We start from the raw sequence: 15,028 nt of genomic DNA, 5'->3' as shown, positions 1-15,028 counted from the left end.
GTTTGGCTTCATCAGCCATGGCGTAGAATACAAGAGATGGTGTATTGTTTGCAACTTTAGAAAACATTAGTTAGGCCACACTTGTTATTGTGTGCAATTGTGGTCACCACAATTTAGAAACATAGAAAATAGGTGCAGGAGTAGGCTATTCGTCCCTTCGAGCCTGTACCGCCATTCAATATAATCATGGCTGATCATCCAATATCCCATACCTGCCTTCTCTCCATACCCCCTGATCCCTCTAGTGACAATGGCCACATCTAACTCCCTCTTAAATATAGCCAATGAACTGGCCTCAACTACCTTCTGTGGCAGAGAGTTCCAGAGATTCACCACTCTGCGTGAAAAATGTTTTTCTCATCTCGGTTCTAAAGGATTTCCCCTCTATCCTTAAGCTGTGACCCCTTGCCTGCACTTCCCCAACATCGGGAACAATCTTCCTGCATCTCGCCTGTCCAATCTTGAGGAATTTTGTAAGTTTCTATAAGATCCCCCCTCAATCTCCTAAATTCTAGCGAGTACAATCCGAGTCTATCCAGTCTTTCTTCATAAGAAAGTCCTGACATCCCAGGAATCAGTCTGATGAACCTTCTCTGCACTCCCTCTATGGCAATAATGTCCTTCCTCAGATTTGGAGACCAAAACTGTACGCAATACTCCAGGTGTGGTCTCACCAAAACCCTGTACAACTGCAGTAGAACCTCCCTGCTCCTATACTCAAATCATTTTGCTATGAATGCCAACATACCATTAGCTTTCTTTACTGCCTGCTGCACCTGCATGCCTACTTTCAATGACTGGTGTACCATGACACCCAGGTCTCGTTGCATCTCCCCCTTTCCTAATCGGCTACCATTTAGATAATGGTCAGCTTTCCTGTTTTTGCCACCAAAGTGGATAACCTCACATTTATCCACATTATACTGCATCTGCCATGCATTTGCCCACTCACCCAGCCTATCCAAGTCACCTTGCAGCCTCCTAGCATCCTCCTCACAGCTAACACTGCCCCCCAGCTTCGTGTCATCCGCAAACTTGGAGATGTTGCATTCAATTCCTCCTCCAAATCATTAATATATATTGTAAATAGCTGGGGTCCCAGCACTGAGCCTTGCGGTACCCCACTAGTCACTGCCTGCCATTCTGAAAAGGACCCGTTTACTCCTACTCTTTGTTTCCTGTTTGCCAGCCAGTTCTCTATCCACATCAATACTGAACCCCCAATACCGTGTGCTTTAAGTTTGTATACTAATCTCTTATGTGGGACCTTGTCGAAAGCCTTCTGAAAGTCCAGATATAACACATCCACTGGTTCTCCCCTATCCACTCTACTAGTTACATCCTCGAAAAATTCTATAAGTTTCGTCTGACATGATTTACCTTTCGTAAATCCATGCTGACTTTGTCCAATGATTTCACCACTTTCCAAATGTGCTGCTATCCCATCTTTAATAACTGACTCTAGCAGTTTCCCCACTACCGATGTTAGACTAACTGGTCTGTAATTCCCCGTTTTCTCTCTCCTTCCCTTTTTAAAAAGTGGAGTTACATTAGCTACCCTCCAATCCTCAGGAACTACTCCAGAATCTAAAGAGTTTTGAAAAATTATCACTAATGCATCCACTATTTCTGGAGCTACTTCCTTAAGTACTCTGGGATGCAGCCTATCTGGCCCTGGGGATTTATCGGCCTTTAATCCATTCAATTTACCTAACACCACTTCCCGGCTAACCTGGATTTCACTCAGTTCCTCCCTCATTTGACCCGCGGTCCCCTGCCATTTCCGGCAGATTATTTATGTCTTCCTTGGTGAAGACGGAACCAAAGTAGTTATTCAATTGGTCCGCCATGTCCTTGTCCCCCATGATCAATTCACCTGTTTCTGACTGCAAGGGACCTACATTTGTTTTTACTAATCTCTTTCTCTTCACATATCTATAAAAACTTTTGCAGTCAGTTTTTATGTTCCCTGCCAGTTTTCTTTCATAATCTATTTTCCCTTTCGTAATTAAGCCCTTTGTCCTCCTCTGCTGGTCTCTGAATTTCTCCCAGTCCTCTGGTAGGCTGCTTTTTCTGGCTAATTTGTACGCTTCATCTTTTGCTTTGATACTATCCCTGATTTCCCTTGTTATCCACGTTAGCAAGGATGTGATTGTACCAGAGAAGATGCTGTTATAAAAGTTTTCATAAATTGTCTCTGATGCTTTACTTTTACTTTTATTTAGAGATAGCAACAAACCAATTAATATATTGACGGGAATCGACTATTGGCTAGATAATCTAATGTGCAATGTTCCAGAACTGGTCATGTGCTTTCATGTTAATGGGATTGTACAGGTAAGAACATTTTCTTCATGGTTGCAATATGTTTTTATTACAATTACCATTTCGGAAGTTTTCAATTACATTTAAAGTGAGCAACTTTGGCATGCACTAAAACATTTTCATCGTTCTCCAGAAATGAGGATCCAAAATATTGAGTACTTGTGATGTGACAAGAATGCTCAGAATACAGGTGTCGCGCTTTCTATCATAAATAACACTTTTACGGTCTTTTTGGCATTTGGGAATTAATACAATACTGCAGATGACACGGCATTACTTCTGCCCCCCTCTTGATTCATTTTTTCCTGACAGGCAATTTAGATAACGGGGAGAAAAAAAATATTTGACCCATTGATCCTCAGCAGTAGTTATCCACGAGTAGTTGCTCTACTCAACAGCCAAAAATCTGTAGCCTCCCTTTGATCTGGTATTTTGTTGGTTCACGTGCTTGATCAATGGTGTTTTTCATTAATGTTTTATTATTATTAATGTTTAGTGTTTTCTGAGTCATTCGTAACTGTCACTGTATGTCATGTTGTTACTTGTGGGTGGAGCACCAAGGCAAATTCCTTGTATGTGAATACTTGGCCAGTAAACTTAAACTTACTTACTTACACTTAAAACTCAATTAGCTTTATTACAAAGATGGGGATAAACTTTACTTCTAAAACAGGCTGGTTCCACTAGCTCGTAAAGCATTTTATGCTTGTAATGATGTAGCTTCTTCAAAGAAAACTGATCAGCTTTATGAATTGATTTTATAGATCCATTTTGAGTACAGTCTGCTCCCAATATTTGCCTTAAAACATAATGGCAACCATTCATGACATCTTCTGTATTCATTTTGGCATGGCCCTCCCACTTTCACCATCTGCTGCTGCAGTTTCTTTCACCCAATATTGCCACACTGATCTGTTTTGTAGTAAATGCCTATTATGTTCTGTGTGCTGAAGCAAAGCAAGAATTCCATTGTCCTATCAGGGACACATGACAATAAACTCACTTGAACTTGAATCAAATTCATTTTTGCATTTCTCTGCATCTCATTTTCAATCATGCTCAGTCTTTCTTTTCTCTTTTGCCTACTATGCTTGGTACTTTTCCATTTTCCTCCGCATCACCCAAATCACAATATAAATATTTTGGAAAGTTTTTATTCACTACACAAAACTTAATCTAACAATCTAAAATTCAATTTGTGGCAGTTCTTCGTGCGCCTGTCCTAGCTTTTCTGAAATATCATCTGTCATTATGTCAGTGTGCAAAGCAAATTTTGCATCATTTGGAGAATTCATTTGAACACTTGCACGAAAGTAGTCCTTAAGATTATGGAGGCTTGCTTCTACTTCAAGGATCAATCATACTTGGTCTATGGCTGATGACTTAAGAATCTTCTCTTGGCTTGACTTCCTTTTGAGCCTTCCTCAGTGTACGTTTTGCTCCAGAAATTGATGGGAAGTTTAAATGTCTTTCTGTTTAAAGTGTCTTGTTTTTTAAATTTTCTTCAAGTTGTGTATTCATGACATTACTCTTTGTTACTATTCCAATTTTTAATTTGTCTCAATTTTTTTTTTACACAGCGATATGAAATGATAAAGACAGAAGATATCCCCAATTTGGATAATTCCAGCTTCTCCACAAAAGTAGTTAAGGACATTGCTCAGAATATCCTATCATTTCTGAAGGCAAATTGTACTAAAGAAGGACATACGTATTGGCTTTTTAAAGGTGAGCTTTTAGAATTATATTCAAACCAGGATCTTTTTAAAGAATATTATGCTGACTATCTGTTTTTGTGTTATGCATGGTTATATATTATTAATTTAGAAATAGCTTTTATTTAGCTGCTTATCATTTTCTAGCAATGTTATAGATTTTCATTTTTGTATCCTGCATTACATAATTCTGTATTGACATTTAATTTGCATATCTCTTACCCATTGTTATTATGTGTGAAATCATTATATTTTTGTTCTTAGTAGTGAGTGAGAAGGCAAAACTTCATACCTATGTTTGCCTAACTAGCTTTGATTTGTTGTTTTGGGTTTACAAGTATTTATTTTACATGCTCATCACAAAGAGGAAGATGACTGAACTTTATTGCCTTCCCTCACAGTGGGAAAAGTTGATTCTGCTGTGTGGGGATGTTCATGTTAAATTCTATTGTGTATTGTGTTTTTATTCGTATGGCTGTATGGTAATTCAAATCTCACTGCACCAATTGGTGCATGTGATAATAAATGTGACTTGAACTTGATACCTTACCCTAGGGTACCCTAACGCAAGGAGAAATATAAAGCCAGGCAGAAATATAGTCATTAGTTATTGACGATGGCGACCACTAATAAACATATACCAACCTTTGACCTATTTTTATTATATCACAAAAGAGTCACCAGTCCACTTTGTGATATTATAAGTAATATTGGCAGTTGAAATTACAAGTGACGTATCAACACAATTGCAGTGCGTTAGGTTAACAAGTATACTTTATTAGCCCAATTGGAGGACACCTCATATTTCGCTTGGGCTGCTTAAAACCCAGCGGCATGATATTGATTTCTCTAACTTTAAGTAACCCATGCATTCTCTTCCTCTCCATCCCTCCCCCACCCAAGTCCTCTTGCTAATTTCACCGTTTGTATTCCTTCATTATAAACTCATCCCAAGCCAACTATGGACCATTATGGGCTGCACCTTTCCTGAATGATTAATGCAGGTTCAGCTTTGTTCTGTACCTTCCCATACCTCCACTGTTCCCCTCCCTTACACAGTCTGATGAAGGATCTCGTCCCAAAACGTCACCTATTCCTTTTCTCCAGAGATGCTGCCTGACCTGCTGTTACTCCAGCATTTTGTGTCTATCTTTGGTGTAAACCAGCATCTGCTGTTCCTTCATACACATATTACTTTTAATATTGCTGTGATGTATTTTATATGTTTAGGCTATGGGCTAAGAATTTTGACATTTTACATTGAGACGAGGTAAATGCTATTTTGATTTGATTTTTTTCCTTAATGTAATCTTTCCATGATGTGAGTCAAACAATGTCTTTGTAGATATGATTAGTCATCCCAAATTTATCGTGACATTTTAATCCAAATTATGGTACGTGTTTGTAACTGTTGAGAGATTTATATGATAATTGCATTTCAGGAAAGTGAATGTTTACCGTTGTTGATGCTTTTGCCTCTTCTAGCAAGCGGAAGTGATATTGTAAAACTTTATGACCTGACAACACTTTGTGAAGAAACATCTGAAGACAAATATCAAAATCCTTTTTCAATGCCTGTGGCAATCTTACTGTACAAGTAAGTTTTTGATTCCTTCTGTCTGAGGCTAAACTGAAAGTGGTTTGTAACACGGAGGAGAACAATTAGAAAATCGTGGATGCATTGGTGATCATTTTCAAATTTTAAGAAAGGAGGGAGAGAGAAAACGGGGAATTATAGAGCAGTTTGCCTTACATCGGTAGTGGGGAAGATGCTCAAGTTGATTCTTAAAGATGTAATAGCAGCACATTTGGAAAGCAGTGACAGGGTCGGTCAAAGTCAGCATGGATTTATGATGAGGGAATCATGCTTGACTAATCTTTTGGAATTTTTTGAGAATGTTACAAGTAGAATGGATAAGGGAGAGCCAGTGGATGTGGTGTATCTGGATTTTCAAAAAGCCTTTGACAAGGTCCCACACAAGTGATTAGTGTGCAAAATTAGAGCACATGGTATTGGGATAGGTTATTGACATGGATAGAGAACTGGTTGGCAGACAGGAAGCAAAGAGTAGGAATTAACGGGTCCTTTTCAGAATGGCAGGCAGTGACTTGTGAGGTGCCACAAGGCTCGGTACTGGGACCCCAGTTATTTAGAATATGTATTAACTAGGGAATTAAATGTAACATCTCCAAGTTTGCGGATGACAAAGGTGGGTGGCAGTGTGAGCTGTGAGGAGGATGCTATGAGGCTGCAGGGTGACTTGGATAAGGTTGGGTGAGTGGGCAGATGCAGTATAATGTGGATAAATGTGCAGTTATCCACTTTGGAAGGTAGATTATTATCTGCATGGTGTCAGATTAAGAAAAGAGGAGGTGCAACGAGACCTAGGTGTGCTTGTACATCGGTCACTGCAAGTCAGCATGCAGCTACAGCAGGCAGCGAAGAAGGCTATGGCATGTTGGTCTTCATTACGAAAGGATTTGAGCTTTGGAGCAAGGAGGTCCTACTGCAGTTGTACAGGTCCCTGGTGAGACCACACCTGGAGTATTGTGTGCAATTTTGGTCTCCTAATTTCAGGAAGGACATTATTACTATGGAGGGAGTGCAGCATAGGTTCCCCTGGTTAATTCCAGTGATGACAGGACTGACATGTGATGAAGGAATAGGTCGACTGGGCTTGTATTCATTGGAATTTTGAAGGATGAGAGGGTATCTTATAGAAACATATAAAATTCTTCGAGGATTGGACAGGATAGATGCAGGAAAAATGTTCCAGATGTTGGGGGGGGGGGGTCCAGAACAGGGGATCACATTTTAGGAATAAGGGGTAGGTAATTTAGTACTGAGATGAGAAAAAACTTTATCACCAGAAGAGTTGTGAATCTGTGGAATCCTCTGCCGCAGAAGGCAGTGGAGGCCAATTCACTGGATGTTTCCAAGAGAGTTAGATTTAGCTTTTGGGGCTAAAGGAACCAAGGGATATGGTGAAAAAGCAGGAACGGGGTACTGAATTTAGATGATCAGCCATGATCATATTGATGGATGTGCTGGCTCGAAGGGCCGAATAGCCTACTCCTGAACCTATTTTTCTATGTTTCTAGTGAAAATTGTTAGCTTTATGTTCGTTTTGTGACAGCAATTTGTTTCAATTAATTTGATTATAAAGGTAAAGCAGAATTAAACATGTGATTGGTTTGAATTTTGTATATACTTCAGAAAGGATTTTCCCTCATCTGAGTTTATCTGAGTCATCTGAGTTTATTTTTCTAAGATAAGTAGTACTAAACATCTTCAAGAGGTCAAACCTGTTAAGATAAGTTAAAATAGCTGTTTGGAGTTTGTGGGAGTATTGTGTGCAGTTTTTGTCCCCTAATTTGAGGAAGGACATTCTTGCTATTGAGGGAGTGCAGCGTAGGTTCACAGGGTTAATTCCCGGGATGGCAGGACTGTCTTATGCTGAGAGAATGGAGCGGCTGGGCTTGTATACTCTGGAATTTAGAAGGATGAGAGGGAATCTTATTGAAACATATACGATTATTAAGGGTTTGGACACGCTAGAGGCAGGAAACATGTTCCTGATGTTGGGGGAGTCGAGAACCAGGGGCCACCGTTTAAGAATAAGGGGTAAGGCATTTAGAACGGAGACGAGGAAACACTTTTTCACACAGTTGTGAGTCTGTGGAATTCTCTGCCTCAGTGGAGGCCAGTTCTCTGGATACTTTCAAGAGAGGGCTTGATAGGCCTCTTAATGATAGAGGAGTCGGGGGGATATGGGGAGAAGGCAGGAACGGGGTACTGATTGGGGATGATCAGCCATGATCACATTGAATGGCGGCTGGCTCGAGGAGCCGAATGGCCTACTCCTGCACCTATTGTCTATTGGCTCTATTTCTGTAATCTGTCCATGCTTCCCACCACCCCGTCCACAAGATGGATTAAAACCAGACGAGTAAAGCGGAATAAATATGAAGGAAGGAGATGGGGAAGAAGCATTAAGGCAAGGCCAGGCATAGCATCCAATTTGTTACACACAGTGCAGTACTGTTTGAAATTTGTTTGTCGTTGAATAGTTCCCCTTTGCAAATCAGTTAAATGTACATTCACCAAAATTTGGATTAACATACATTGTGGTTTACAGGGTTGCTAGCAACATGATGATGAAGAAAGTTCAGAACAGAAAACATTACGGTATCATAAGAATGCTCTTGTTAAATTGCATTAAATTACTGGACAAAGAAAGGCATCCTCAGGTACAAACTATATTGTTTTGTCTGATTGGACAATGTTGACTGAAATTTTTTTTAATTTTGTCATGAAAATAATTAGCATTCTGACATTTTAAAACAGTCATAAATGCCATTATTCTCAACATTACACGCCACGCATTTGTATTCCAAGCGCACTTCGTTTATTTACCATTATGACGTTGTAGCAAAGAACCAGACTAGTTTCTGGTTCTTTGTCATTTTGATATTGCCATTTTTTAGCATTAATTGTTGTTAGCAGCTGCTTTGATCTTCAGAGACTTGTAGAAAGGCAGTCTGGAGAAACCCACTGTTTATTTTGATGGCCAGTAGTACACTGAAAACCTACCTCTCCCCCCCTCTCCCCCTCTCCCCTTCTCCTCCCCCTCTCTTGGTGCCAATGGTGTTTGATAACTGAAAGATCTGATATCAGAAAAAACAAAAAATCGTGCATACCAACATTTAAGGGTGATTAAATGACTGACTGTAGTTTGGAGCTTTCCAGAGTTGATTGCTGTAATAATTTTGTTAATCGAAATTAATATTTCGCAAGTTCTAAAATTTATCATCTATTGAAGGTTTTACACTTTAAATGATGCACTTATCTAATTGTTATTTCAACTAAAATTTCAGTTTGTGCAGTTTATTGCGTCAGCCAATTACATGATCTCAGAACTTTTCCAACTGAATGAGCCCCCAAAACAAGATGAAAATGGATCAACCCTGAATGAAAATTCTGATGATAGTTATAGTGAAGATGAGGATATTCCAGAGGACAGTGATGATAATGGTTCATTCAGCAATGGTTCTGATCCTTCAGATGATAACAAAGCCATTGCTGTCATTCGATCTGTTGGCGAGTTGTCCGTACCTGAAAAGTATAAATCGACACATCAGATAAGGGTATGAGTATAAGCAAATTGTTTATTTTTGTTGCAAGGAAATGTATATTCCAAATGTCCTAATTACTAATTAAAACTTTATCAAATTTATTAATTAATCTTTTATCTTGTAATGAAAGTTATATTATTGTCTGGGTTCTCTTGAAATAGATTTATTTAAAGTAGCAGCAAATTATATAATCCTAAATACTTTGGTTTTGAGATTAATTTAAATTTAAAATCAGGATACCTCACACAGTATTTTATTTTGAAGCCCAGCTGTGCCTTCCCGGTTTGTCGTGACACAGAGGAACGATGTAGAGTTGTTCTCAATTACGTTCTGGAGGTAATTTACTAGCTTGCAGTTGTTTTCCTTTTAACAATCTTGTTGTGTAAATGCTTGCATGCTTTCGTGATTGTGCTTTACAATTTTGCACATTTCACATAATTGCGATGTGCCCAAAAAAAGTGTTTATATATATGTGTGTGTGTGTGTGTGTGTATGTATATGTTTACATGTATATGTATGTGTGTGTGTGTTTGACCTGCTCTACTTGGTATGATTTTCAGAATTTCTTTTTGAATTTTACCAGTTGAAAGTTTTACTGCTTTCGTTTCCAAAATTAATATTTTGTCTATGTAATTGCCTTTTATATCTGGCAGTTGAGTTTTACTTGATTATGTGAATGCTAGATTGTAATTACAATCCTAAACAATTCAAATACATGTGAAATTTTATGTACCACAACTTACTGTTGCATTAGAATCCAAACAGAAATGACATGCTGTAATTTGGTATTTATCTTCATTGTAAAAATGATTTGCTGATCTTAATGATGCCAATATTTATTTCAGGGATTGAAAGCTGTTGATGGGAGTATTAAAAAGGAAAGTGATCTCCCAGCTGCTGACCCTAGTATTCCAATCCCGCTGAAGTATGCAGATGAATCTGAATGCACAGGTCATGAAACTCTTCAGAAACAAATTGCTCTGTTTTTAGACAAAGGTAAGAAATATTCAACCTAAACACTTCATACAATACCTTATTTTGCTAAATTAGACTTTCTAATTGTTTCATATTTTGTAGTTTAATGGTACATTCACAAAAGCTGCTAATTGTTATTTGCTTTTAAAATACAAAGCTATCAGACAAAGTAAATTTAATATTTTAGCATGTAATCATTTCAATATATTATGTTTTCTTTAACTTCCAAGCAAATGTTACAAATGTAGTAGTATCCAAATATATTTTTTAAATTTCAAGTACTTTTTTTCACAGTCGGTCCAGTTCATGCAACAATTAAACTTCCCAGTCAGTCTGGAATGATACCAAACACGTGGCAATATCAAATGAAACTAAACCTCATCTTTAAAGCTTCAAGGGCTTACTTTGTTCTATCCGATGCAGCAAATGCTCTGCAAAAGTATGGTAGATCTTTGAGATACATTAAACTTGCTTTACAGTCTCTTGGTAAGTGACTATATAATTAATGTCGCACATGCTCTGTTATGAGGTTAAATATGGATTTAAAATATTAGTGTAATGACTCGTGGTTTTGAAGTCCATCTTACTGGCAAGTTTTATGGAGGGGTATTAATTATTGTTAGAAAATGATTACATTATTTTTGGATCATAAATTTTTACCAGTAATCACTTGATTTCAGTTTTTTAATTGAATGCAGATATGACGTAGTTAACCTCAGAAAATGTAATGAGAATTTTCAAATTATTTTTCTCAAAACTGCTAATTTTATAACATTGAGTTAATGCCTCACTCTTCATAGAATAGGTCACTAGACTTTATAAACAACATTTAGGGTGGCACAGTTGCGCAGCGATAGAATTGCTGCCGCACAGTGCCAGAGACCCAGATTCAATCCTGATTACGGGTCCTATCTGTACGGAGTTTGTACTTTCTTCCTATGACCATGTGGGTTTCCTCAGGGTGCTCCAGTTTCCTCCCACATTCCTCCCAAGGCGTGCAGGTTTGTAGATTAAATGGCTTCTATAAAAGTGTTCCTAGTGTGTAGGATAGAACTAGTGTTCAGGTGATTCCGGGTCGGCGTGGATTTGGTGGGCCGAAAGACCTGTTTCCACACTATCTCTGAACTGAACTAAACTACTAGAATTATTGTTACCTTCAAATCCATGTTTGCCGTATATTAATGGATTTGAAATATGGTGAGTGTTTGCAGTTCTGTCATAGCTCAACTATGATTTTAAGTAGCTTAGCAGGTTCATGGTGATTCCTAAGGTCATCCATCAGGCAGTGGCAGCTAGTCCATTTGTAATAGGCAGTGGACAGTCAACAATGGGGTAAGCCTTTTACTGCAACAATATTATTGCTTTAGCTGCAACTCCACTATCAGAAGCTTTCTTTGAGAAAATTGGGATCTTGAAGCTAAGAAGGAAGTTGTGCTGAGGGAAGAAAGCTTTGTTTGCCAGGTATCCAAGTCCTGGTCAAATGGTTTAAGTGTCTTTAATATTAATATTAATAAACATGTAAGTTTACAACAGTGAGAATATTGTAATGTAGCAGTAACCGAGGTAAATGAAAAATAAACTTCTATACAGCAGTATGCATGTGTGGCAGAATGGCGCAACTGGTAGATCTGCTGCCTCACAGCGATTCAGACCTGAATTAAATCCTGACCTCGGGTATTGTCTGCGTGAAGTTTGCACATTGTCCCTGTGGCTGTATGGGTTTGCTCCAGTTTTTACACGCATCACAAAAAACCTGCAATTTTGTACATTAGATTAAATTGTGCCTCGTTGTAGTGTGAATGTGCAAGTGAGATAAAATAAAACTAGTGTGATCAGTGGTTGGCAAGAACTCGATGGGCCGAATGGCCTGTTTCCATGCTGTATTAAGATAAATAAAAGCTGCTGAGATATTTGAGTGTAGCCAGAGAACCATGCAATATATAACATCTAATCTTGAAGCATAATGTATTAATTTGTACTTTTTTCTTTTGATAGATGCCTATTGCTGCCTTATTAATAATTTGTCACCTGAAGTCTTATTCTTTCTCAGTCAGTGCTTGACACTTAATGGTGACATTCAGTTAATGTTAGCACAAAATGCTAGTAATCGAGCAGCTTACCAGGAGGAATATAGCTACCAATCCAGAGAAGATCAAGAAATTCTACATAGTCTCCATAGAGAATCTAGTTGCCAAGGTTGGTTTTCATCTTTATTTTATATTTACACAAAATTAAAGACTGAAGCTGATTGATTAAGATAACTCCATACATTTGGGCGAACTGCTCTACATCGGTGAGACCAAGCGCAGGCTTGGCGATCTCTTCGCCCAACACCTCCACTCAGTTCGCATTAACCAAGCTGTTCTCCCGGTGGCTCAGCACTTCAACTACCCCTCCCATTCCGAATCCGACCTTTCTGTCCTGGGCCGCCTCCACGGCCAGAGTGAGTCCCTGCGCAAACTGGAGGAGCAGCACCTTATATTTCGCTTGGGCAGTTTACACCCCAGCGGCATGAACATTGACTTCTCCAATTTCAGGTCGGCCTTGCTTTCTCCCTCCTTCCTCTCCCCTTCCCAGCTCTCCCACAGCCCACTGTCTCCGCTTCTTCCTTTATTCCCCCGCCCACCTCCACATCAGTCTGAAGAAGGGTCTTGACCTGAAACGTCACCTATTCCTTCGCCCCACTGATGCTGCCTCACCCGCTGAGTTTCTCCAGCATTTTTGTTTATGAGCGATTGACGGATCAATGTATGCATTTTTCTTTGACTGGAGGGCATTATACTTCAGCATTTTGTTACAATCAGGTTCAGGAACAACTTCTTCCCTACAGCCATCAGGCGACAGTAAATAAGTTCTGAACTACAACAGGCTATTATTATTGCACTATAATTGTTTGTTTTTTGAGTATGTGTATATATACACACTGAACCTTTTTTTTTCCTCTTTCGTTTATGTACTATCTTTACATACTCTGTTGTGCTGCAGCAAGCAAGAATTTCATCATTCTATCTGGGACATATGACAATAAAACACTTGACTCTTGACTACATTCACATCAAAACTGTTGATATAAAGCACAAACAGCGTTGTGGTACATATAGGTACCAATGACATAGGTAAAAAAAAAAGGGAAGAGGTCCTGAAGGGAGGATTTAGGGAGTTGGGAGGAGAGTTAAGGAAAAGGACCAAAGAGGTAACAATCTCAGGATTACTGCCTGTGCCACGCGACAGTGAGAGTAGGAATGGAGCGAGGTGGAGGATAAATGCGTGGCTGAAAGACTGGTGCAGAGGGCAGGGATTCTAGTTTCTGGATCATTGGGACTTCTTTTGGGGAAGGTGGGACCTGTACAGAAAGGATGGGTTGCACTTGAACCCGAGGGGGACCAATATCCTGGCGGGGAAATTTGCAAAGGCTACTGGGGAGACTTTAAACTAGAATGGTTGGGGCGAGGGACTCAAATAGAGAAAGTTAGTAGACAGAATGGGAGGCAGGAAGCAGAAAAGGGAAGCACTCGGACACAAGAGGAGAAAGAAAAAAAAGGAAATAAACAGAGAATAAGAGGCGGGGGTTTTCTTAAATGTGCATATTTTAATGCTAGGAGCATTGTAAGAAAGGTGGATGAGCTTAGAGTCTGGATAGACACCTGGAAGTATGATGTTGTGGCGATCAGTGAAACATGGTTGCAGGAGGGCTGTGATTGGAAACTAAATATTCCAGGATTTCGTTGCTTCAGGTGTGATAGAATTGGAGGGGCAAGAGGTGGAGGTGTTGCATTGCTAGTCAGGGAAGATATTACAGCAGTGCTTTGGCAGGATAGATTGGAGGGCTCATCTAGGGAGGCTATTTGGGTGGAACTGAGAAGTGGGAAAGGTGTAGCAACACTTATAGGGGTGTATTATAGACCGCCAAATGGGGAACGAGAATTGGAAGAGCAAATATGTAAGGAGATAGCAGATATTAGTAGTAAGCACAAGGTAGTGATTGTGGGAGATTTCAACTTTCCACACATAGACTGGGAAACACATTCTGTAAATGGGCTGGATGGTTTGGAGTTTGTAAAATGTGTGCAGGATAGTTTTTTGCAGCAATACATAGAGGTACCTACTAGAGGGGCGCAGTGCTGGACCTCCTGTTAGGAAATGAGACGGGACAGGTGGCGGAGGTATGCGTTGGGGAGCACTTCGGGTCCAGTGATCACAATACCATTAGTTTCAATATAATTATGGAGAGGGTCAGAACTGGACCTAGGGTTGAGATTTTTGATTGGAGAAAGGCTAACTTTGATGAGATGCGAAATGATTTAAAAGGAGTGAACTGGGACATTTTGTTTTATGGGAAGGATGTAGAAGAGAAATGGAGGACATTTAAAGGGGAAATTTTAAGAGTACAGAATCTTTATGTTCCTGTTCGGTTGAAAGGAAACAGTAAAAATTGGAAAGCCCTGGTTTTCAAGGGAAATTGGAAATCTTGTTCGGAAAAAGAGGGAGATCTACAATAATTATAGGCAGCATTAAGTAAATGAGGTGCTTGAGGAGTATAAGGAATGTAAAAAGAATCTTAAGAAAGAAATTAGAAAAGCTAAAAGAAGATATGAGGTTGCTTTGGCAAGTAAGGTGAAAGTAAATCCAAAGGGTTTCTACAGATATATTAATAGCAAAAGGATAACGAGGGATAAAATTGGTCCATTGGAGAGACAGAGTGGACAGCTATCTGCAGAGCCAAAAGAGATGGGGGAGATATTGAACAATTTCTTTTCTTCGGTATTCACCAAGGAGAAGGATATTGAATTATGTGAGGTAAGGGAAACTAGTAGAGTAGCTATGGATACTATGAGTTTCAAAGTAAAAGAAATACTGACACTTTTGAAAAATATAAA

General features: G+C 39.2%; 1 protein-coding gene across 4 annotated transcripts in view; it reads left to right on the top strand.

The window, feature by feature from the left end:
- The window catches only part of edrf1 (erythroid differentiation regulatory factor 1), a 52,161-nt gene that overhangs the window by 20,939 nt on the left and 16,194 nt on the right, over positions 1–15,028 (top strand). For all 4 annotated transcript variants that reach the window (XM_033033704.1, XM_033033706.1, XM_033033705.1 and 1 more), the window contains 9 exons: positions 2,226–2,337; positions 3,906–4,053; positions 5,526–5,637; positions 8,180–8,291; positions 8,919–9,188; positions 9,441–9,512; positions 10,022–10,172; positions 10,446–10,637; positions 12,147–12,347. In XM_033033704.1, coding sequence (XP_032889595.1) covers positions 2,226–2,337; positions 3,906–4,053; positions 5,526–5,637; positions 8,180–8,291; positions 8,919–9,188; positions 9,441–9,512; positions 10,022–10,172; positions 10,446–10,637; positions 12,147–12,347 — 1,370 coding nt within the window. The remainder of the gene's footprint in view (positions 1–2,225; positions 2,338–3,905; positions 4,054–5,525; positions 5,638–8,179; positions 8,292–8,918; positions 9,189–9,440; positions 9,513–10,021; positions 10,173–10,445; positions 10,638–12,146; positions 12,348–15,028) is intronic.

The sequence above is a fragment of the Amblyraja radiata genome, chromosome 15 (assembly GCF_010909765.2).
Source record: "Amblyraja radiata isolate CabotCenter1 chromosome 15, sAmbRad1.1.pri, whole genome shotgun sequence".
Classification (NCBI taxonomy): domain Eukaryota; kingdom Metazoa; phylum Chordata; class Chondrichthyes; order Rajiformes; family Rajidae; genus Amblyraja; species Amblyraja radiata.
This window is presented reverse-complemented; position numbering and strand designations above follow the sequence as displayed.